Source organism: Chinchilla lanigera, unplaced genomic scaffold, assembly GCF_000276665.1.
Source record: "Chinchilla lanigera isolate Chin_1 unplaced genomic scaffold, ChiLan1.0 scaffold00133, whole genome shotgun sequence".
Taxonomy (NCBI): Eukaryota; Metazoa; Chordata; class Mammalia; order Rodentia; family Chinchillidae; genus Chinchilla; species Chinchilla lanigera.
The window spans coordinates 522,860-548,488 of record NW_004955534.1 but is presented as its reverse complement, the minus strand read 5'-3'; the positions used below and the strand labels follow the sequence as shown (position 1 = coordinate 548,488).

General features: G+C 45.0%; 1 protein-coding gene across 1 annotated transcript in view; it reads left to right on the top strand.

The window, feature by feature from the left end:
• Positions 1–461: 461 nt before the first annotated feature.
• The window catches only part of Slc25a43 (solute carrier family 25, member 43), a 34,271-nt gene continuing 9,103 nt past the window's right edge, over positions 462–25,629 (top strand). Inside the window, exons 1-3 of the mRNA XM_005410446.2 lie at positions 462–818; positions 7,347–7,588; positions 9,314–9,486. Of these exons, the coding sequence (XP_005410503.2) occupies positions 544–818; positions 7,347–7,588; positions 9,314–9,486 (690 nt within the window). The 5' untranslated portion in view covers positions 462–543. The remainder of the gene's footprint in view (positions 819–7,346; positions 7,589–9,313; positions 9,487–25,629) is intronic.

Below are 25,629 nucleotides of genomic sequence, written 5' to 3'. Positions count from 1 at the left end.
ATCCCAATCAGTGCCGGTCGGCGTAAATAAATCTGCCTCCAAATCCTGAGCTTCCTTTCGGTGTTTCTGCTTGCCACTGTAGTTGTTATAGGTTTGTCCATTCTGCACTGCAAAACCTTCCAGGCTTTTTCTTTGAGCAGAAATAGAGGTCAAGGGAAGAGGAAGAGAAAAGAGCCAGTGGCGGAAGAGGCTGGGGTGGAATGTGAAAAAAAAGAGAAACGGGGGGGGGGGTGGTTGCGGGGTGGGGGGAGAAGACAGGCAGAATGATTGCTGAATATTTAGGAAGCACGATAGACACCCGGATGAGCATGGCTAAAAATGGATGTGGGAGCTTTGCCAGTTGAGGTGCTAACGTAGGTACTTCAATCCGCAAGCCCTCGTCCACACCCCCAATCCCCAGGCACCTCTCGGGCGTGAACTTGCCTGGCCCTCCCGTGGGGCCGCCCCATGCTGGGCGGGGCCTGGCCCGCTGCCTCTGCCCCGGGCCGCCGGCAAGTCCGGGCCCGAGTCACTCGGTCTCTCCGGTCGAGCTGGCCGGCCTCGATGGCTACGTGGAGGCGGGACGGCCGGCTGACCGGCAGTCAGCGGCTGCTGTGCGCGGGGCTGGCGGGGGCACTCAGCCTCAGCCTCACCGCGCCCCTGGAGCTCGCCACCGTGCTGGCCCAGGTCGGCGTGGGGCGAGGCCACGCCCGGGGGCCGGGAGCCGCAGCGTTCGGGGTGTGGCGGACCGAGGGGCCCCGGGCCCTGTGGAAGGGGAACGCGCTGGCCTGCCTGCGCCTCTTCCCCTGCAGCGCCGTGCAGCTCGCCGCCTACCGCAAGTAAGAGCTGGGCAGCCCGCGGGACGGGGCTCTGTGGCTCACCGCCTCCTGTGGTGGGACAGCCCCCTTCTGGGTCACGGGGGGAGGATCTTCTCCAGCAGCTGGGCCGCGGGGCCACACCTGAGGCCCCCACAGCGCAGTCCCAACGTTTTTCCTGTGCTCTTGAGGTTCCTCTGCCCCGCAAGATGCAGTTTTGTGGCACGTGGCCCTGGGCCCTGAGAGGCTCTCCTGGCTGGGCGGGGTGAGGAGGTGAGAATGCAGTCAAAGGAGATTTGGGGGAAAGAATAAAGAGATCTCCAGAGAGATAACCCCTAATCACTCCCACCTTCCATCAACTTGTAAGGTTTTGCCTTGGCTGACTTAGGAAGAGAGAGACCCTCTTGAAGGTGTGTGTATGTGTCTGTGTGACCGGTACCCTAAGAAGAAAGTGCTTGGTGGCCAGACGCGTCCACGGCCTCAAAATGGCCACAGATTTTTGCCCATCCACTCTAACTGAAACTTAAATTTGGGGTTCTATAGAGGCTGCAGCTCCCCCTCCCGAGCTGTGAACAGTCCCCTCAGCCTTGTGCTTTACCTCACCGTAAACTGCCCACTGGCCTCATTCTTTGGGTTTTTCCCACCTTCTCTCACATCAGCAGCTGCTCTTCAGAAAAAGATCTCAAGATGCAAATACCAGACAAGGCTGAAAATTTCTTCAGGGCTCAGAGATACCTGCGCTGGAATTAGAAAGGAAGTGTAAAAGGAGAAATGGAAATGCTGACATTTCAGGAAGAGGAGCTGTTTCTCTAGGCAGCTCGCCCCTGTGTCCTTCATTTGATGGGCCCAGCACCAACCCCAAAGAGTGGCCTTGACCCTGAATTAGCCCACAGTCAGGAGAACTAGTCAATCTTTTTTTTCCATACTAGGGATGCATATCTCTTGCACAGGCTAGGCAAGGCTTTACAACTGAGCTACTTCCCCAGATGCAAGGGCTGTCCAGTTTTGCCCAGATAGTTCAACCTTGGTGGCCAACAGTCAAAGGATTTTGCCTTGATGCTGTGACTTGGAAAGTGAGATCTGCAAGTCTCTGTTACCTGGCAGCTTGACAAGCTGAATAAAATTACTCTATCAGACTCTTCTAGGCCAGCGCTCATTTCACTTCTGCCTGGGAGAATTCCTTTCTCTTTCTTTGGAGAGGGAATCGTGGGTAGGATCACATGACATTTCTGTCAAGGCTTTCTTCACTCCCCAGGCTGCCTTGCCCTTCCAACGCCTGGCCAGCAGTCTGAGTTTTAATGACTGAATTTCTTCCCAGGTCACCCTGTTCTCCACAAAATGGTAAGGAAGTCTTCCTTTGACAGGATAGATTATGTACCAAAGAGGGGTGGACAGAACTTTCAAAGTAGATTCGAGTGTCTTGGTTCTCTAGTGACCATCTAGGACACAGACATCATTAGATTCTTACAACTCTCGCCTTCTTCCCTGTAAGGTCCATAGGGTGGGAAGTATTGTTCCCCTTTCACAGATATGGAATTGGGCTCAGACTGGAACATCACTCATCAGTGACAGAGCTGGGCACTACCACCTGGCCCTCTGACTCCAAATCTCATGCTCTTTTATTACATCATGCCACCTTTCTCTCTGAGGTAGTTGATATCAATTTAGTTAGGGCACATGAAGTACCTGCCGTGTGCATGATGCTGGGGAGAGGGCAAAGACTAAAGAGGCAATGGTCCCTCTGCCCCTAGGAGTTACAGAGTAGTAGAAGAATAAGGCTAATGTGTCCATAACCATAATACAAGTAGCACATGGTTGCCGTGACTGAAGTGCTGTAGAAATGTACATTTCCAATAAGCGATGAGGTGTGAAGACTTCACAGTGGAAAAAAAATTGGAGTTTGGCCTTGAAAGAGTGAGTAGGAGTCTGCTGGGCAAAGAAGGGAAGAAAGGTACTGCAGGTAAGTCAGCAGATGTACCGAGGTGGGAAGGCATGCAGCATGACTGGAAATAGGCAGGAAAAACAGGTAGAATATCTTGAAGGGTCAGGTTAAGGAATGTAAACTTGGTATGTAAAGGTAGCTATGGGAGACAGTTTTTTTTCAACATGAGAGGCAGTGCTTTGATGAAAGCAGTTCAAATGGAAAGATTGCCACTTGGTGGTAGGAGAGGAGGAAGACTGGGAGGGGCAGGACCAGTTGAAACTTGTTGGTGCTAGTCCACATGGAGGCTGGAGGCGCCTGCAATAGGCTGGTAACAGTAGGTAAAGCATGAGAGAAGAACAGAGTTACATGGGCTAGGTATGCTGGTATTCTTCCTGTGGGGTTGTTTTATTTCTAAAAACTAAAAAGAAGTATTTCAGTGAAGGGCAAGGCAGTTAGAAAGCATAGTGGTTGATTAATCATGATGCTGTCGTTCCTACATACAGATGATAACCTTGGATTGTCATTATACTCTCTGATTCATTTCTACTCCTTCCTACCCATGAATTTGCAAAACAGGTAGTTGTGACACATGATGCATCTTCTAACATTGGGTTTATTTTTTCTTGTTTGTTTGTTTGTTTTGTCTTTTGGAGACAGGGTTTCCCTATTCACTTCAGGCTGACCTTGAGCTCACTTAGTAGCCCAGGCTGGTCTTGAACTCACAACGATTCTCTTGCATCAGCCTCTTGAGTGCTGGGATTACAGGCATGCACCATCATACCCGGCCTAACATTGGGTTTGAACAAAACACAAACATCCAGCATGTTCAGGGAAAAGAGTGGTTAAAAAATTTTTCTACAAACACAGTAGCAGAGCTGGAACTTGAAACCAAGTCTTCTGGTTCCTCAGTCCAAGGCTCTGCCCCCAATACAGCTGAAGTGTCTGCTTACTTGGATTCAAGATCAAAAAGAGTCCACTCAGTAGAGTCTATTGTGAGCAAGGTTCTTGTAAATAAATAATAGCTAACACAATTGGTGGCTTTTAAATAGATCAAATAGAAGAATCTCCCCCAAGTATTTTTCATGACTGTTTGTCTATCTGTGTAAACACAGGTTTGTGTCCCTGCAGCTCTGAAATTGTTCAGAGCAAACACCATTTCCTTACTACATAACCACTTCAGGAGCTAGTGCTTGGCTGCATTGGCTGCTAGCCTATTTTCGTTGAAGTGTTAGCAATTCTAATCGAATGTATCCAATGTGTGTGTAATATTAGTGCTGGCTGAAAGGAAGGGGTTACTCAGTTCATCAGCTTATCCAGTCTGGCTGGAAAAAAGCTTCTGCACATGTATGTATGTGCTGCGGGGGTGGGAGGAAGAGCAAAAAATCGAAAGGCCACTGTCCCAGCCAATCAGGAAAGAGTTTAAGATGTAGGAACCAGGATGATTTCATTGGTAGCCTATCAGGGTTGCCTACTTTTACTGTGATTCTAAGGGGAGATGGCTGCTCCTTGTCCCTATGTCAGAATGGTAGGAGTCTAAGAAGAAAGGACCTCCTTTGGCACTCCTTTTTAATTTTGTATCTGATAGCAAGACCCCACTTCATAAAACAAACTGATACAAGATAGAATTCCTCTTCCTAGTTCAACTCATTCAGTGCTCCCTGTAGTCGCCCCTATGGGTCATTTCTTGTCAGGACTGATCACTTTTATTGTGATCTAGTTCTAGTCACTTTTATTTTGAATCCTCACTGTCCCTCTCTGTATCCCTACTCTCTAGCAGAAAGTATTATTTTTCCTGGTTTCCAAGCCCTTTTGGATTTTGTCATTAGCAAGGAGTAAAATCCCTTTGCCTCCTGGCAGGGAAAGTGTGCTGTATAAAAATCTGCTTATAATATTTCAGCCAGGGTAGGCCCTCATGACTGGGGAAGGATTGTAACTGGGCAGTTTTATCTTCTGCATTTGGAAAAGTCCACCCAAAACCATTTTCAGAACGTTACACCACAGAGTAATACAGACACTCGTATACCCACCATCCATGTTTTACATTATTTTGAGTTGGAGGTCTCACTATGTTGCCCAAGCTGGTCTTGAACTTGTGGGTTCCAGCAATCCTTCCACCATAGCCTCCCAAGTAGCTAGGAGCACAGACACACACCAGTGTTCCTGGCAGCCATGCATTCTTTTTTAAATGTAGGAAGTAAAACATTACAGATAAAACTGAAGTCCTCCTCATTCTTATTCCTAGCCACATTCCCTCTCCCCTTTCCCAAGGATCTATTTTCACATACACGAGTGCATGCATGTGCACGCATGCACACGTGCGCATGCGCACGCGCACACACACACACTTGTTCTTGAATAATATATTGGTTTAGGGATGTTTCTAAATAAGTAGATGGTTATACTACAGATCAATCTACAGCTTGCTTTTTTATTCAACATTGTGTTTTTGTGATTTATCCTCATTGGCACATAGTTCTAAACTCATTCATTTTAACCATGTAGTATCCATTGAATGACAATGCCAGATTTTATTATTCCCCTACCCATGGGTATTTAGGTTGAATTTTTCATATTTACAGTGTTACACTATGTGTTTTTGTATGTTTGCCTGTAAGAGTTTCTCCAGGGATTGCACTTAAAAATGGAATTACAGTGATACATCTGTTGTTGAATTCAATTCGTTAAAAATTTGTGCTCAAACACCATAAAGTTTGAGAAGTGAACATCTTTTCCCATAAGAAATAATGGAAAGTCAAATAATTGGCTATGAGGCCCAAAAATTACACTTATAAATTCATTTTTCCAGGATTTAACAAATTTCACAATGATTTCTTTCTTTAATTTTATTGTGATTCTCAGTTTTCCTCTTAGCTTTACTGCCAGTATCACTAACTTTCTTTGGAGCCATGGTTACAATATTTTATGCAAATAAAGCACGAAAAGAAAGCACAGTGAGGAACGTTTAATGTACTCACTCAAGCACTATATGTTGTCTGGGCCAGAGCAGCGCTTAGACTGAGGGTCACCCTTTTGTGTATGCGGCGTGACACTGTGTGGCTCACTCTTGGCAGGTACAGGATTTTTCAAGTCGGATTTTCAGTTCCACTGTCTTGGTTACTTTTCTCTCATTGCTGGGACAAAATACCTGATGCCCAAAATTAAGGAAGGAAAGGTTTATTTCGCTTACAGTTTGTGGAGGTTTTAGTCCATACTTGGCGGGTTACAAGGCAGAGTGGCACATGGCAGAGGGCTACAGCTCATGGCGGCAGAACACAGCAAAAGCAGCAAGCACCAAAAGGGAGGAATGGCCCCAAGCAGCCTCTTCCTCTCCCTTACATATGCAAACTATCCCCCCCAGGGCGGGTGTAGCTCTCACAGCCATAATCAATCAAATTCTAAAAGCCTGCCCCATGACCGCATGAGGCTTTGGGGGGGACACCCAGACACAAACCATAACACATTATTAACTATGGAGTCAAGTTACGAACACCCAAGTGGATTTTTTCAAACTTTGCTGTTTGAGTAGTGGAAAGTTCAAGCTTGGAGCCATTGGACAACTGAGGCATCGCTGTATTGGGATAAAGGATAAGTGTTTCTCCAGTTTCACTAGATACTGCAAATGACCCTACAAATTCATATTTCTCCCAGACACAGGTGAGAGTTCCTTTCTCCACATATCCTCGCCATCACCTGATATTATCAGACTTTTTGATCTTTGCTAATCTGTTGGGTGAGAAATAATACTTGTTATTGTTTTTATCTGTCCTTTTTCTAAAAAAAAAACTAGTAAGACGGCATCATCTCTTACAATTATTGTTACAAGAAAAATTCCTCATATGAGCTAAATTTAAAGCTTATTTGAACAAAACAAACATGATTCACAAATCAGACAGCTCCAAGAAACAAGCAGGTTTGGAGAACTTCAACCAACATTGTGATTAGACAGCATTTATAGGAAAACAGAAGTGAAGCATAGAAAGTAACTTAATTGGCTACAGTCTAGTCAGCTGGCCAGTCAGCTGGTGACAGTTTAATAAGGAAATTGCTTATAGCCGTGTCAGTTAACCTGCTGCAAGGCCTTCTGCAATGAGCAAAAGGTCAGTTTCTGTGGTTCAACTATATTGGCTTGTTCTCTTGGGCTGGGTGTAGGTGCTCAATCTAAATCCAGGAGCTCCTACAAAATGTTAGTTAATATTATTAAACCATTGTATTTTTAAAACAATTTCTGGGATGCTCAAAGTCGTCATTTCAAGAAGTTCCAGTCCTTTTTAAGTTTGGACAGGACTGAAAGAGTGCACTCCAGTTTGATACTTGCCAAATACCTCTGTGCATTTTTACACCACAGGCAGGGTAGGCTTGACAGGTATGCAGATAAAAGGGGAAAATGTCTAAAATGGGAAGAATTCAGACTGGATGTAAATAAGAAGATTGGGTAACTTTTCCTTACAGTTAATTATCATTATATAAATATGGTATGTTTTAAGTGCATTGCTCATTAATAGAGCACCATAGTAATTTTCACTTTGTAAAGTACTTCTAGACGCTGGAAATAATTTGCAAAATTGGGTACAACACCATAGCACAGTCCATAGCTGATTGCCTTGGGCTTTCCCCCTGTTTTCTCTCAGGTTTGTTGCGCTGTTCACAGATGACCTGGGCCATATTTCCCAGTGGCACTCCATTGTGGCTGGGAGTCTCGCAGGCATGGTTTCCACCATTGTGACATATCCTACAGACCTCATCAAAACCCGGCTGATTGTGCAGAACATGCTCGAGCCATCTTACAGGGGGATCCTCCATGCTTTTTCTACCATTTGTCAACAGGAAGGGTTCCTGGCCCTTTATCGAGGGGTTTCCCTCACTGTTTTAGGTAAAGTAGAACTTTTCACCTTATCTAAGAAAAGCCTGTGTTCTTAGACATATATGAATGTACTATATACCTTTGTGATCCATTCAGTAGCCTTACCAAGGTCAGGGTTACATGGATTCAATCCACATAGCCACACAGTCACTCCATAGCCTCTTATATTTGGGCCACTCACGTCCCCGGGAAGGGGAAGACAGAGCAGAGGTGACTCCATACAAACTGTCAGGAAAGCAGTCCTCAGCACTGCTGCTAGGCTGGGCCGATCTTCCTGACTTAATTTGACTGTTTAATCACCCTCATTTCTCTGCCTTCTGTGACTCCTTCTGAGTTAAGTGGGAACCCATATTCCTTATGGCATTCCAGATCCTTTAGCCATGGTCCCTGCCAGTCCATCCTGCCTCTTCCTGTCCTGTGCTATGCTTCTACCTGCACTCCTGTCCCAGCCAGAAAAAAAGCTTGTGCTTCCTGGAAATACTACTTCCTTAGTACAAGCCATTCCTTCTGCCTGGACTGCGTTTCTACTCTCTTGGTATCTGATGAACTCTCTCCTCAAGACTCAGTTCAAATGATCTCTCTTCTGTCAAGTCCTCCCTGCTTCTCCTAAGAAAAGTTGATCCCTCTGATCTTTGTGGAACTAAAGTATCTTGACTACCTCCTGCTGATGGCATGTATTAGGAATAATATGCTCATTACTTTTCTCTGGCTGACTCCTGCGCTAAGCTCCTCTAGGCCTTAGCCTGCTCTTCTTTGTATTCCCAACATCTAACATAGGGCCCAGCACATAGCATAAGCTCCCCACAATGTTTTTTGAGTAAAGGTAAGTGGGAAGTTGGTGAGTCATTTTTAGTATGACCTTATCTAAAGATAAGCAGCCCCACTTGTGTTATCTCTTCTTTTAATTCTCAGTTTAAAAAATGTAGACCTTCTATCATCTGAAGATGGCTCCCTAGGTTTCAAGAAGTTAGTGAGAGTGCCACCTACTGCATGTCTGTCTTGCCCCCTTAACTATATTAGAAAGGTAAGGGTGTCCCCAGGTGGTCCTCCGGGCTGTGACATGACCATGTCAAAGGCAAGGTCAGATAGCCTCCCTGACCAGTTTTCACGAAATTCTTCCTTCTTAAGCAAGAGAGCAGTCTGTCCCAGCCCGCAAAACTTGATCAAGTGCTACCCACTAACTTCTCTTTTATGGAAGTGATTTGGGGGCTGGAAAAAACATACAGCCAATTTAAAAGAACTAGAAACACACAGAAAAGTTAAAAGAATTGGAAACACCCATGTACCCATCATTCAGATTCTGCAGTCTGAATTTTGGCGTTGTTACATATCTGTCCACCCCTCCGAGCCATCTTCAGTCCATCGTTTTATGCATGATTTCGGTGTAAGTTGCAAGCACTAGTGCACTTCACCCCCAAACCCATCAGCATGTGTTTCACTTACTCAGGTTCATTATTTGTGTATGGTTCTCTTTCATGTACAATGTATATACAGGGAAGTGCACAATCCTTTGATGAACCATTTGATACATTTTGGCAAATGACACAACCCTTGTCACACTACAAGCCTGTCATGCCCTGAGAAAGCGCCCTGTGTTTCTTAAGTTGGAGCCGTTTCATCAAGCCAGGCCCTTCCCATTTGCTGTGCCCCAGTTCCCCCCAGGCATTCGTGTTCTCCTGTTGTTTTGCCAGTAGTTTCCCAAAACAGCAGCTTCTGCCTGCCCTTGATTTGCAGGTGCTCTCCCCTTCTCTGCTGGCTCCCTGCTAGTTTACATGAACCTGGAGAAAATCTGGAATGGACCCCGAGACCGGTTCTCTCTCCTGCAGAACTTTGCCAACGTGTGCCTGGCTGCTGCGGTGACCCAGACCCTCTCGTTTCCCTTTGACACCGTGAAGAGGAAAATGCAGGTGAGGAGTGACAGTAGCTCGTGGGCGATGCCTAGAAGTGTCTGTGGGTGGGTAATGCCAGCAGAGAATGCCAACCCCGAGTGATGCCGGGTTTCCGAGGGCCCTGTGACTGTGCAAATACCATGAGAACCCCCACGCCGTGGCATTTCTGCTGGCTGCTAACCTCAGGACTGTTGGCTGGAACCCAAGCTGCCACCTCATCCCATACTCCATTCCTGGTCCTTTATGATGCTCCCAATGAGGACCCCTTCTCTGTCCTCTCTTCCTGGATACCTCGCTTATGGTTCTTCTTTCTCCAAGACCTGCCAGGAGGAGACTGTAGAATACAGCTTGCTAACTCAGTCTCGCCCTGCTGCTTCCACAGTGAAGCCAACTGGCTTGGATGAAAATAAGCTGGAAGTGTAGCCAACAGGGGTCCGAGAGTCCCTGACTCCAGTGTTGCTGAGGTAGTGACTGCATTTCAGACGTGTCAAATGGGTGATGTCTCAGTAGGATTGACCATGTATTGGCCCTGTTGTTACCTGGGGAGACCCCCATCTTCTCTACAATCCACAGAGGCAAGAGTCTGGTAGCAGTGGATCCAAATAAATAATTAGCTTAGCCTAGAATAAGCTGCTTTACTTTTCAGTACTAGGGATTGAACCTTCTAGGGCCTTTGCACTGAACTACAAAATATCCCAGTTCTTTTTTTTTGGACACAAGTTTTCACTAAGCTGCTTAGTTGCCCAGGCTGGGCTCAAACTTCCAATCCTTTGCCTCGGGCTCCCATAGGTGTGTGCCATCACACCCAGTTTAGAATAAACCAATTTTGATCAAAGAAAAAATCAGACTGGTTCAAATAAAGCGTGGGAGGGCTGCAGCCACATGTGTATAACAGCAGAGTCACAGTCCAAGCAGGACTGAGGCTCTGCATCTTTCCATAACCCCACTCACTGCCTTAGAATCTACTCCTCCTGGCTTGCCTGGCTCCATCACCTCTTCCAGGCAAATCCTGCTTTATGCAATCACATAGTCCTGAAGTGCTGTATTGAAATCAATTCGGGCCCAGTTGGATGTACTATAAATGATTAGTCCCGCTTACTTGTTTTGTGCAAGATTCTGACTTGTCCCTCTGCTTTCTCAGTGTCCTCCCTACTTGTGCTTCCCTTTCGTACTATTCTTGGCTGGACTGGGCCACTGCTTACCTCAGCACTGAAAAGCCTAGAGGAACTCATTTATCACACACACTATCCTTACACTCTAACCAGTTGTCACATTGTTGTAATGTGGCATAGGTGCAAATTTAGAACAACCTTTGCGTGTGCTCATTTATAAAGAACATTATTTCTGATTTTTAAAAGTAATGCATGTATACTTTTAAAACGGTTAGTTGTGCTGGGTGCACGCCTATAACACCAGCTAGTTAGGAGGCTGAGGTGGGGGGATTTCAACTTCCAGGCCAGCCTGGCAGCATTCCAGGCAATCTAGCAAGGTCCAGCATTAAGTAAAATTTAAAATAAAGTAGGCTGGGAATGTATCTCAATGGAACAGCACTTGTGCAGTATGCACAAAGCCCTGGGTTTAATCTACAGTACTGCAAAAAATAGAATGGTTAATTCTATGTTTGACTACGATAAAAAGTAATATACATAGGTGGTAGAAAATTTTGGAAACACATAAAAGTATAAAAACGGAAACAATTACCCATAAACTGAACACCCATAGATTATAATTATCTTTCTTTTACATGTGTTCATATGTGTATGTATATATAAACATATGTATGTATATATAAGGTTATTTATTTTTACAAAATTGTGTTCAGAATGAGTTTTTTTACTTATTATACAAAGGGTATTGCTCCAGGCCATTAAATTTTTAATTATCAAATAATATTCTACCGTATGGATGTACCAGAAATAGTTAATGATTTCTCATAGTTTGAGTATTGAGGCTATTTCTAATTCATCAGCATAATTGCATTGCAATGAAAACCCTTGAATTTTCTCACATCTATGATGATACCCATAGGCTATAGTTCTAGAAATTGACTTATAGGTCACAAGACATGAATAGTCCTAAGGCTCTTAAGGAATTTTGCACTCCAGAAATGTATAGTTTACATTTGCACCAGTACTACGGGGGACTGGTTCATCTAAACTCTCATCAACATTAATATTATTGACACTTTTTAAGTCATTCTGAACCGAATACCACCCAAAAAGTGGTATCACATTGTTCTAACTTGAACTTTATTTTGCATGTTTTTCATACGTATTAGTTGACCTTTTGTCTTTCTTCCTTTCCCTTTTTTTTTTTTTTTTTTGGTGTGGTGCTGGGTATGGAACTCAGGGCCTCATGCATGCTAGGCAAGTGCTCTGCTGCTGAGCTACACCCCCAATGCTCTCTATTTCTTTATAAATTTTCTACTTATGCCTTTTTGCCTGTTTTATAGAATATTCAGCTTTTTTCTATTTATTAGTAAGAAGTCTTTATATAAAAGATATCAGCCCTTTGTTGTACAACCATATATTGCACATAGTTTTCCCAGTTTGACACTTGGCTTCCAATGCTATTTATATGTTGTTACTAGTGTCTTGTTGTATATATTTTTAAAATCTTATGCGATTATATCTTACTGTGTTTTTGTTTCCTTATTTTTCTGCTTAAAAGGCCTACCTCATCCCACAGTCTAATGACTATTCATTCACTTAATGTCCTTTAAATATTTTAGTTATAATTTTTACACTTAACACTTTAATACATTTAGAATTTACCTGGTACATGAAAGGAAGCAATCATCTAGCTTTTTAAAAATGTAGTTTACCAATTATTTAAGCACCATTTTTAATAATATGTCCTTTTGTCACTACTTTGTGATATTACTTTCAACACATACTAAATATTTGTATAACCTTTTTTAGGGTCTCCACCTCTGGGCTGTACTTTCTGTTCTATCGTCTGTCAGTTTGTTATTGTGTCAGCACAACATATTTCAATGTTCATAGCTTTGTAATGACCTTTAATCCTCATTGCTTTTCTTTGAAACATTTTCTTGATTATTCTCAGCCATTTGTTCTTCCTGATGCACTTTAGAATGACTTGTGTTTATGATTAGAACTAAAGTAGAAACTTAGAATAATTTATGTAAGATATTCTTTTTTGGGTACTTTTTTTGAGATAGGGACCCCCTGTGTAGTTCAGGCCAGGCTCGAACCCACTATGTAGCCCAGGCTAACTTTGAACTCAAAGATAGTCTATCAGTTTTTTAGAATCTCTCATTTTGTTTCAGTCTTCTTTCTTTGGTTTTTAACCATAAGAAATTGCCAATATCTCATTTCTCAATGTATTCAAGTGGCAACTTAATATATTTCAACCCTTAAGGAAAAACAATGTTTCTTTATGTGATGTTAATGTTCTTTAAAAAAAAAAAAATAGGACCGGGCGTGGTGGTGCACTCCAGTAATCCCAGTACTCAGGAGGCTGAGGCAGGAGGATCATTGCAAGTTCGAGACCAGCCTAGGCTAGAAAGTGAGCTCCAGGCCAGCCTGAACTGCATAGTGAGACCCTGTCTCAAAAAGACAAAAAAAAATTAAAAATAAAAAAATAGGTGACTTTTTTGTAATGCTGGGGATGGAACCCAGGGCCTCACACTCTGCCACTGAGTGACTGTACCACTGAGCTACATCCCCCAGCCCCAACAGGTACCTTCTTTTAAAAACAAGCTAAGGAGAGATAGGGTGTAAGGGAGATATGATATACTATAAAATTTTGCTCATTTTTTAAAAATATCTTGGTCCTAAGAATCTCTCTCACTGCCAGGAGCATCTCTCTAGCACTTTCTGCCATCTCTTATAACGTAGTATTCTTTATGCATAGTTCCCCTTGTGGGGGATAGGTCTAGTCAGGACAAAGGGTTTCTGATGAAGTCCAGTGACATCTAAATGTGAGGCCTGGAGCTCACTTTGTAGCCCGTAAACCTTTGCATGACTTTCTCTTCCTGATAGCTAGAACAGTGTCCTCCTCGGAGAGAATCTAGCTAACATGAGATTTAACATTAGAGTATGTCCTTATGACAGCAATCTGCTATAAACTGTAGTAGGACACACTAGAAGTGGGAATTCGAGGGCAACCACTGTCAACTTTTCCTTTGTGTAAGAACCTTCTCGATAATGTACACAGAGAGCTTCTAGAAGCTTTCAAGTCATGATGATTGAAAGGGAAAAGTCCAAAGATGTAACTGTGCTGTTTTTACAAAATAGTGTCAGTATGTAATTAGGAATAATATCATAAATGTCGTCCAAAGATACAGGCAATGAATTCTTATGGTTTCAGTAAAAATGTTGTTTTTCATGAGTTAATAAATATAACTTATAGTTATACAATAGATATAACCCGTGGTTATATAATATAAACATCTCCATCCATACTCTAAAAAATTAACCCCCAAAACAAAAACTAAGGGCTTTTAAATGTGAACATGGCATTTCCTTCTCTGGCCATTAGATGTCGCTGCAGTAAACAGCACAGTCTAAGGGCTCTGCAGCCCCAGCTCTGTGATCTCCGACCAGTTACAAACCTCACTATCCCTGCTTGAAATCCACCTTCAGTTTGGAAGATAAGGGGCCTAGAGACATCAGGCAAAAACCTAAAGCTGTTGTTTTTCCTGCAAAGCACACAATCCAAATTCACCAAGGAGAGAGAGCTTGAAGAACCGCCTCCCCCCACTGACGCGGGCAGGTTTTGCCGGCAGAATTGATAAGGGACCTTTGCCAGGGGACTAGGCTACTGTGACTTGAATGCACTTAATGGTAACATTTGCATTCCACTGGCTTTCCCACTGCACTGCCCAACGCAAAGCTAATCAATGGCAGGTGTCTGGTTTAAAACCAACTGGATGGGGAATTTTTCTCAACTCCCTACCCAGACTAGCCACTTTGTCTGAATCACTTGTTCTCCTAATATGCTTTTATCCAGAAACACACACACACACACACACACACACACACACACACACACAAAAGCAATCCGCCCATTTAGTGCCACATCAGGTTGGAACCCTTTTGAACATTAATGACAATAATCAGAAGTCTTGTTTAACCACCTGAGCCCTTCCTTCACCAGGCTTATACTCATTTTATTCCTTTTTTTTCTTTCTCTTGCCTTGGCTCCTGGCTGGCATGCTAGAGAATGGAGAGGTAAATACATTATGCATGTGCATGTTTTAATGGAACATTTCTGGTGGGGAGGGGGGGTCTGCCCTGTGCACCAAGGGAATGAGTGGCTCCAACACTACCCCACCTGAAGTGCCCTTCTGCCCACTTCTGTATAGCCTGGCCCTTTCATCTAGATCTCCCACACCTGGCCCAAATCCTGGGCCAGAGGAGACTGGTAGCACTTAGTGTATTGAGAAAACAAGTAGGAGAGGGAAAATATTGACAAAGATTACTTGGTGTGATGAATCTGTGGGCCCTTGAGAAGGACCAGGCAGTCCTGAGAAAAAGGTTCTCTGGGCAGGTGCATGCAGAGGAGAGAGGAAGACAGGCTGGAGGACACTGCCCTAAAAATCCAGGAAGGAGGTGAGAATGTGGGAGCCCTGGAACCTGTAGGCCTTGAAAAAGTCAGGAGGGAGGCACTGGGACCAAGCATGGTCCCCCACGAGTTTGCCTGACACCCTCCCTTCTTGCCCATAGTGAGTGTCTCCATTCCAACAAATATAAAACCAAGTGTCAGCCTGTTGCTTTATACTCTGGTGGACTTTGCCTCCACCGTAGCTCATGAGGTAAGCAGGGTTGGGCCAGGTCAGCATTTGAAGTGAAAGCACCTAAGATGAAGGACAAAGGTGGTATCCGAGTGGCACAGCTGACTGAGCAGGACACACGGCCGGTGAATAACAGAGGTCCCAGCCTGCTCACCTAGAGTCCAGGCTTGACCGAGGTGGCTGCCACCTTGAGCCGCCTTTGCTGAATTGCACACAGCAGCTTCATTCGTTCCCTCTCCGGATACTCATCCCCTTTCAAAGATTCTCATGATCAAATCTGTCTTGAGCCCCGACCTCGCTTCTGAGCCCTGGTCCCACATTTCTCACAGCCTGCTGAGCATTGCCATCTGGCCCTCACATCTCCACTGCCACCTCTAATTTAATATTTATCAGACCAACCTCTCCTTGCCCTAAAACTCTTCCTCAGGTTCTCCATTTCAGTGCCATCATTATAGCCATTACCCAGGCTGGAAATCCTAAAGTTAGGTTTGACTTCTGGCCTTGCCACTCACCCAGTCCACCTCAGACCCGCTTTCCTCTCCATGCCTAACCTCCCACACTAGTCTTTTTGATCCAACCTCTCCCCCAGTCCAGGACCTTATTAATGCCTATCTACGCTATTGTACAGTAATCCTTTAGTTTTTCTCCAGGATTCTAAAAACGATCATTAGCATTGAATACTAGTATATAACAGGCACTGCGCTAAGTTCTTTCTTGTCACTGTTTTGTTTAATCCTTGCAAGGTGGGCATTGTTATCCCCAAGCCCATTGACAGATGAGAAAACTGAGGCACTGGAAGGTTCTGTAGCCTGCCGGATCCCCACCCAGTGACTGAGCTGGGACATAAGCCCAAGCAGCTTGTCTCCCGGGCCAAGATTCGTTTCAGTGCCCTCAGCCCAGCCATGGGCTTCTGCTGGACTCATTTTCTTAAGGCCTGTGTTGTGTCCTCCTTTAATGCCCCCAGAGAATACTAAAAGCAAAACCCCTGGGCCTGGCCTGTTTTCCTTTACCAACTTTGCCATCCTCACTGCACAGAGGCCCTTTATACCAGAAGTTGCAACATCAAATGCCTGTTGGAACTCGCAAGTAACCTGGAAAGGAGAATGGGGAAACCCGAAGAACATACCCTCATCCCCTCAGTCCCCGCGGACTTGAAGTGCATTCCGAGCCATCGTAGCTTTTGAAAGCATTCTGGAGAGCTGAACTTTACAATATGTGATTAGCATTTAAATATGGATAGCAGAAAGGAATAGAATGAGCCAGTGGTGGCTGGGGCAGGCTACAAGCTTGTCTTCTCCAAAGGATGGATGCCATTTAAAATGCAGGCCCAGTTTCCAAGGGAGCCTAAAACTCAGATTTTTTAAATCTCCCCATTTTTCAGTGTTGCAAATAAAAATCAAGTACTGATTGGGCTAAATAAAGCATGCCTTTTTTATGACCTCTGCTGTATTGAAGCCTCCAGCACCAGTGAAAGGACTTCCCTCATTCCCCTCCCCCATCCCTGAAGACTGGATGTGTTTTACATTCCAGTCACCACACCTTTGTTCCTGTGGCTGCCTCTGCCTCCGAATCTCAATCTCTGGGCTTCTTAAAGGTTCGGCTGAGTTTGCCTCATGCAGGCTGTCCCTCCAGACCTACTGTGGCATGATTTGTTGCTTTTGTTTGACAAGTGGGTCAGCTTTTCCCACCCCTTAAACAGCCATCTTATTGCAATGGCTGAAAGCAGACGTTTGGCCTTTGTATCACCGTGGGGCTGCCCCAGACCACTGGGAAGGGCATTCTGGGGCAAGAGAAGCTGAGTTTACAGTCCGTTCTTTCCATAACTGGATGCTAGGTTTTCACTGACCCACCTCTGAGCCCAAGGGCAAGGTTCTTTTGTTCTAAAACTCTTGTGGAGGCATACCTCCTTTTATCCAGCGCAGTTAGCCTACGTATTGGAGCCAGCCAGTTTCTTTACAGAGCATTTCTATCCATGCCCCCACCTTTTCCATAGTCAGCACATGGCCCTGTCTTCCCTGTCAGAGCACCTGCTCATGTCTTCTGTCACTTTGCCAAGCAGTAGTCTCCTCCTTGATGTCCTTACCTTGCTTCTGCTGCAGGTTGAGCATCCCTCATCCAAAATCTGAAATGCCCAAAATCTGAAACTTTTTGAGCACCAGCATGACACCAAAAGCGAGAAATTCCACACCTGACCTTATGTGATAGGTGGCAGTCACGATGCAGGCACACTAAAATTACTGCATGAAAGTTCCTCCATGCTATGTACGCAAGGTGTAGAGGAAACATAAATAAATTTCATGTTGATATTTAGGTCCCATCCCCAAGATATCTCATTATACACATGCAGATATTCCCAAATTAAAAAAAAAAAAAAAACACTTCAAATTCCAAGCATTTCAAATAAGGCATACTCAACTTGTATAGCTCTCTTATGGCTCATATCACATACTTCCTTGTATTATATCTTTTTGTATCCCTTATTTTCTCTAAATTGCAAGCATTTTACTGGTGGGAAGTATGTATTACACATTTGTATATCCCTACAACATTTAGTCACATGTAGCGGGCACTGAATACTCGTTTAAAAATGAGTGAAGTGGCCAGGAATGTAGCTCAGTGGCACAAGTGCCTGCCTGGCAAGTGCAAGGTCCTGAGTTTGATTCCCGGTACAAAAAAAAAAAAAAAAAAAAAAGAGAATGAAGTGCAGGGCGGCCTTGGGAAATCTCACCTTAAGCACAGCATTGCACCCTCACTGCTGCTGGGTGGTCCCCAGTCTGTGTGGTTAGACCTACCAAAGCAGAAGGTAAGCACACCCAGGCCTGCCCCCTCCCAGCCAAAGGAGACATCTGCTTGTCCCCTGCCTAAAACTGCCTATGTGCTGCAGTTCCCAAATACACGATCTTCCGTGTCCGACTTTAGCAGTCCGGGTGTGTGCAGCCAAGGGCAACAGCTGTGACCACTTCAAACCGGCAAATATGCTAGAAGGCCAGAGGAGAGGATCCTCATGATATTTTTGTTTATACTTCTTAGTGCCAGCCTGCTGCCACTTTGTATGGTACCAGGAAGGGTTTGCCAAATCATAAAACTGTCAAATTTATGTTTTTTTAACTGATGGCTTTTAGTACATGTAACCAGGTCTAAATGAATGTGTGTAAATCTGCTCTTCGGTAAACATGAGGAAAACCTACATTAGGAGAGGTGATAACAGGAACACCTGCCGTGACATTAAGAAACTGTCACCACATAACCAGGCGTGATAGTGCACATCTGTAACCCAGCACGCTGAGAGGATTACAAGCTTTAGGCCAGCCTTAGACATTTAGCTAATTTGGGAGAGATTGTATCAAAAAAAATGTATAGAAAGGCTGAGGATGTAGCTCAGTACAAAGACTTTGGGTTCATTCCCTAGTACAAAAAAAATTGTGACTATAAACCAGTAACCATTTACTGGCCAGGTAATGTGTACAAGGCAGTTTCTTAACCCATTCAATCCTATCGCCCCTACAAAATAAGTATTGTTGTTATTTCTCTTTCATAGATGAGGAAATGAGGCACAGAGAAAGTTAGTCACTTGGCCCTGAGTGGTGGAGCTGGGACTTGAACCTGGATCCCTCCTTCCTTATGCTCTTTTATATACCCCAAGTGCAGGGGCTTGTGCCTGTGTAGGTAACTGCTTCGTTCTAACTTCAGTTCCTTTGCCTGGGGCGGGAGTACAGGATAAAGGGGAGGGAAGCCGAACCTTGCAAAGTGGGAGCTGCAGCATCAGTGCAGGAGGAGCTGAGAAAATAATAGTGTGCATGCTCAAAACTGGTAGGCACAAACCCATTCAGGCTGCTACTTTAAAAAATACCATAGTTTAAAAACAACAAACATTATTACCCACAGTTCTGGAGGCTAGGAATTCCAGAGTCAAGGCAGATTTGGTGTCTGGTGAGGGCCTGCTTCCCAGTTCATGGAGGCCATAGTCCTGCTGTGTCCTCACAGTCAAGGGCCCAAGCAGGTCCCTGGGGCCTTATAAGGCCGTTAATCCTATTCATTTAAGGCTCTGCTCTTGTGAACTAATCGTTTCTCAGTGGCCCAGCCCCCTGAGACCATCACCTGGGGTTGCAACTTCAACATAGACTTTTGGGGAGACACAGAAGTTTCAGACCACAGCAATCCTGGCTTTGGCAGGGGAACAGTTAATGCAAGTTAGAGGGGAAGAAAACGTAGTAGGAAAACAGGGCTGTTCTGGGGCTCAACTGATAACAGAAAGCAGCCTTATTGGCAGCTTTGACTTGAAGATCGTGGTAGGAGCAGAGAGCCATAGCCATAGATTCCTCAGCAGCCACAGACCCTTTCGCCAACCACAGACTGACCACGGCTGCTCCAGATCACTGGGAGGAAAGCCTTGGTGGGAGGAACGCAAGGGCGGAGCTCCGGGAGGGAAGGAGAAATTGCTCTCATGGCCCCGCTAGGAGATGCTGGCAGAGGTGAGGGTTTCTCCTACCTCAGCCTCTCCTGGGTGGCAGAGCATCTATTCTCAGTAGGAATGGAGCTATTTTCCTAACAGAGCCCGCTTACCTGCCGGAAGTACAGTCTTGGGGCTGAGTGAGAGGGGGTGACAAAGTCACCTCTGTTGCAGTTTCAGTTCTTTGCTGTCATCTTGCTTTGAGGTCTGGCCACTTGGAGGGCTCACTTCTGCTAAGTGGGCAGCATTGGCTTGGCACTTAGGGGAAAAAGATGCCTTCCAAATCCAGGTAGATGTCTGGACGTCCCTTAGGCAAGGTCACTTTTTAGAGCATTGTGATTAAAGTGAAGCGAAAGGAAAACTCTCCCCCTTTGTTTTGTCAAAGGTGTACTGTGCCCTAAATACTTTGGGGATGGCAGTTGTTGATCATGGAAACAAGACTGTCCCTAGAGGGCAGGCAGGAGGGAGGAGCCTTCCTAATTCCACTGAAGGTAAAATCACTCTGCCTTTTTCTCCTGACCTGACCTCTGCTACTCCTTTAACGATAAAAAGGTCTGGGAGTCTGCCTGGCAACCCTGTGCTAAGCAGGCTTCTTTGAACTCCAGCTAACCAGTAACAGCTGCTAAGATAGGAGCTTCTACCCACCTTCCTCCCCCAGAGTGGAGGTGAAGAGAGACAGGGAAAAGGAAAGAGGTCCCAGAACATAGCTGCTGTCCACCACAAAAAGCCTAGAGTTAGCTCTTAGCACGCACATGACCCCTTGCTGCTGTGGGGAGAAGATGGAGACTCCTTTGCTGCCCCCTCCACTGGCTTCCAGCCAATTTTGAAATTTCCACTTTTTCCCCACATATGTGTCACTGACTTGGTTTTGATGGTTGTGTTCAACTTGAGGTTCTAATGAACCCACTAGGTCAGTGAATCCTAGTGTAAGCTTTGGATCCCAGCCTGCCCGTTACTCCTGTGTGAACTTGGATCTGAGCCTCATCTTCCTCATCTGTAAAACATGGGGATGAGAGTTATGCCTACCTCAAATACCTATAGAAGAGACTGAATTAGGTTAATGCAAATCCAGAGCCAGACATGTAACCAGTGCTATTTTTACTGTTCTGAGAGCATCCCTTCAGAATCTATACACAGCATACAGGGCCTGGTTAGATCTATAAAGCCAGTCCGAGTGTTTCTGCATTCCCTGATTACTGTATCCACAAATGAGCCAAGATCACAAAACCTTAGTAGGCCCTTGCTCTCTGCAGCTAATGATGAGCAGGGATGGTAGGACAGTTAATGATTCTTTGGTTAATTTAGTGGACATTTACTGAGAGGCCACCATGCACAAATCCTGCATAAATCTGTATGTTCTCAGCCTTCTGAAAACTCATCTTCCAAATCTTTTTCTTCACCTGCCCTATAATCTCACCCTTAGTCAAGCTGACAGTCTCAAAGTTGGCTCTTCTAAAAGCTGACCAACGGCTACTATGCATGGGGTTCCCCAGCCTGGCCTAGGCTTTGGCCTTGCCTCAGCCTGTTCTGCTCACTTGCACCTCAGTTGCCTTCTCTGCACAGTCCCAGCTGCATGCTCTTGTCCTCCCTGCCCCCTACCCCGTGGCCACACAGGAACCCACTGTTTCTTCTGTCTCTGCCCAAGCAGAATACTAACCTGCTGTCATTTGCTGGCTTCTCCCAGAGTGACCGCAGGCATTCCCAGTGGGCTGTCATGCCCCTGGCCTGCTGCTGAGATGGGACGCACACTTTGGTGGTGCTCAGGGCAGCTAGGAGGCACACGTGTTAGAGGCAGTTGCCTACCCACACTGTGTGAGCATCCCACTATAAAGAGCAGCTTCCCAGCTGTACGCAGAGAGCTATTCGGGTCCCAGCCATTACAAGAGAAATGGGTCATGTGACTCACAGGACAGAAAGGCCTTTTTATTCCAATATGATTGGGGTTCCCCCCAACCCTTGATTATTGTTCATTTTCCAAAACATTTGAGCCTGCTACCACACCTGCCTTTCAAGTGGTTTGGGAATTGGGCAGCTGGTCTGCAGGTTGAATCCCATATTGTCTATGAAAGATGAAAGTTGCTTCTAAATGACAAGTTGAAAGGGCCTTAGCTCCAGCTGGCAGACTGTCTTTACTAATTCTTTTCTCTCTTTCTGACTTCTCTCTGTCTGTGTCTCTCTGTCTCTGTCTGTCTCTCTCTGCCCCCCTTTCTCCCCTTTCCTCTCCCTCTCCTCCAACCCCAATTTGTTCACTTTATTTCCCATACTGGCCTTGAACTCCTGAATTCAAGCAATCTTTCTGTCTCAGCCTCCCAGGTAGCTGGAACTACAGGTGCATTCCACCACACCTACCTTTGTCTCTCACAGTTAAGTATTCTCTCTTTTGCTGAGGATATAGCTCAGTGTCATAAGTGCCTGCCTGGCAAGTGCAAGGTCCTGAGTTCGATCCCCTGTACCAAACAACAACAACAACAAAAAGTATTCTCTCTTTTGAGCAGGCTGTGAATGAACATGATAGAAAATCCAAAAGGTGCCATAAGTATACCATATTGAAAACTAAGTCTCCTCACCCTTTGTCCCTTAGCCATCCATGAGACGGCACTTTGTTAGCAGTTTCTTGTCTGTACCCTGCCAGAGAAGGTCTATGGAAAAACCTGCATAAACACGCACACTTATGTTCTTCCTATATTACAGGTACTCTTCTGCACCCTGATTTTATCACCTAAAAATGTCTTTGAGATGATATCATATCAGTACACATGGAGCTGCCACGTATTTTTAAACTGTGACACAGTATTCTGTAGTTCAAATTGTAACATAGTATTCCATAGTGTTTCAAGGCAAGTGAACTCCTTGTTTCAAGGCAAGTGTTTGATGTTTTGTTTTGTTTTGTTGTGGTGCTGAGGACAGAACTCAGGGCCTTGGACATGCACTTCACCATTGAGCTGTATACTCCGAGGCTATGACGTCTTTCTTTATTGGTGGACATTGAGATTATTTCCAATCCTTAACTAATGGGGCTGTAATACTCTTAGAACATACATCATTTCACACATGTGCAGATATATCTGTAGCGTTATTTCCTCAAAGTAGGATAGCTTTGGTCAAAGGGTGTGTATATTTTACCTCTTAATAAATACTGTTGAATTATTTCAGGACCTGTGGAGAGAATGAATAACCAAAACGATGCTTCTGTTGAAAGGCCTCTGTGAAGTTTATATCAGAAACTTTCAATTGCTTTGCTTTGAAGTATTTATTCTTCACTTTCTTCTTATGTAAGTCTGTTCCTTCTTTCCTTCAGTGTATATTAAGCATCTACTATGTGCCTGGAATATTGGTAGACTTTTAGGATATAACCATAATCAGACAGGCATCATCACTGCCCTCATGATGGGGTGGGAGGGTTTGCTGGCTGCCTGGATTTGTTTGCCTGCCCACCATTGAGAGTATGTGAAGCCCCTAAAAATGGGAAATGAGTTTATTCTTTGGCCAAATTGGTAGGGCAGCTACTCTGCCCCTCTCAAGCACACCAAAGTACTCCAGTGTATGGACAGGGTCAGGAAATAGGCATGTGTAGGTTTAGCCAAGCTTGGCCCACCAGAGGGCCCAGGGAATGTTAAATCCTCCTTAGCACCCAAGCTGGGGGGTACAGTTTCTGTTTTGGTCATGGGGAGCCTGAAGAAATAGGTTGTCTTTTTTAAAAAAAAGAAATTCTAATTTTTAAAGATTCTACATAACCTCTTGATTACAATGGTATCTATAGTCAGGGAGTAGGGCTGTGACAGGGGGTAGGAAGAGAACACGTGAAAGAAATAATTGTCTCATTACAAACCATGCTGCATGCAATGAAGAAGCACAGGGGTGACGAAAGCAGTCAGTAGGCTCCTGACCTAAGCTGGGGAGCTGAGACTTCCTGAGGAAGTACTGTTTACTCTGATCAGTAAGAAAGGCTGACCAAGGCAGAGGAAATGGGAGGTGTGAAGTTCTAGAGGCAGGAAGGAGCATGGAGTTGGGCCAGCAGCAAGGATTGTATGAACTGGAAAGGGTATTCAAGGTCATCTGCCCTCAGTCTCCTTGAAACGTGAGGAGACCAAGGTCCAAAGAAGTAGATGATTTGGCCAAGATTACACAGGTAGTGGCAGAGCCAGGCCTGGCTCCCTGGTTTTCTTAGGTAATGTCATCCTGCAGAATCCAGTGTGCTCCCCCGGTGCCTTAGTTATTGTTTTCATTGCTGAGACGAAATAGCAGACACCCAAAGGTAAGGGAGGAAAGGTTTATTTAGCTCACAGTTTGTAGAGGTTTCACTCCATAATCAGCTGACTCCAAGGCAAGGTGGCCTGGCTGACAGACATAGAAAAGGAGAGACAGGTTTATGGCAGACATAAAGCAAAGCAAGCAAGACATCTTAGCAGCTTTTCTCTGCCCCTTTTATATTCCCTCTGTGCCAAACCAATCAGTGGGCTGATTTAGTAATCACACACCCTTAATCCCGGCATCACACTCTCTAGATTCAGCCACCTCTGAAAAGCCCTACCTAGACTGCATGAGGCTTTGGGGGGACATCCGGACGGAAGCCATAACACCCAGAGAGCTGGGGATCTGAGGCAGACAGCTACAGTTTACAGTTTGGATAGTCGCCTGGCTTTGTACAGAGGGAGGATTTAAGTTCGGGTGCTGGTGACTAACAGTCTGACACATTCTGTTTGTCTTTACTAGTGTAATAGTTTGGATAAATGCAGTCTGTCATTCCAGTCTAACAGGTTGGTTTGGTCTTCAGCATATTTGTCTCTTCCAAGTTCTGAATAATCATAATGCCGTGCACAGTAGTAGTTACTTATTTAGTGCTTGCTGTTCATCAACTACAGTTTTAAGCACTCTGCATTAAATCATTTAATATGGACAGCAACTCTATAAGGTAGGTATGAATATGACCCCCTTTTATAGATGAGGAAATTGGGGCTTAGATAGGTCAAGGCACTTTCAGAAGGCCACAGAGCTAGTGCACAATTGCAGGCAGTCCACGCCTTCCCCAGGCACTCACAGTGCAGTCAGCAGGCCGATGGACTCTGAGCCCTGAGCTACCTGTGCTATGGAAGGCACACACTGGTGGGGGTCCACTCTGGCTGCACATCAGAATCACCTAGGCGCTTGTCCAAATGCTGATGTCTAGGCCTCGCCCTAGGTCAGTTAAATTGCAGCCTCTAACCAGGCGTGGTGGCATATGCCTGTAATCACAGCACTCGAGAGGCTGAGGCAGGAGGACCTTGCAAGTCCCAGACCAGCCTGGACTAGTGAGCTCAAGGTCAGCCTGAACTGCATAATGAGACCCTGTCTCAAAAAGACAAAAAAAAAAATTGCAACCTCTAGGGCCAGAGCCCAGTCACTGATGGTTTGTAAACCTTCCTTGGTTATCTTAATATGCAGCTGAGGGTTGACAAGCACTAGTATTTAGCCTAACCATTCCTTCATCCTTTAGGGATAACCAGTAACACATGCTTGCCTTTGTATGCTAGATACCCATTTAATACAGCGTTTGTAGAGGCATTTATTCATACTCTCCCACAAGTTCTGGTCTTTGCATAAAGAATCCATTCAAGCTGGCATGCTGCTGCACACCTATAATCCCAGCACTGAGAGAGGCTGAAGTAGAAGAATCACAAATTCAAGTCCTACCTGGGCAACTTAGTTAAGGCCCTGTCTCAAAATAAAAATTTTAGAAATTTAAAGGGCTAGAATATACCTCAGTGGTAGAGAATCTCTGGGTTCAACCCCGAGTATCAGAAAAAATAATCCATTCAAGCTAAGTGCGGTACATGCCTATAATCCCAGCTACTCAGGAGGGTGAGGCAAGAAGTTTGCAAGTTCTAGGCCAGCCTGAGCAACTGAACAAGACCCTGCCTCAAAATATAAAAGGGCTGAAGAGGTAACTTACTAGTAGAGTGCCTCTGGGTTAAAT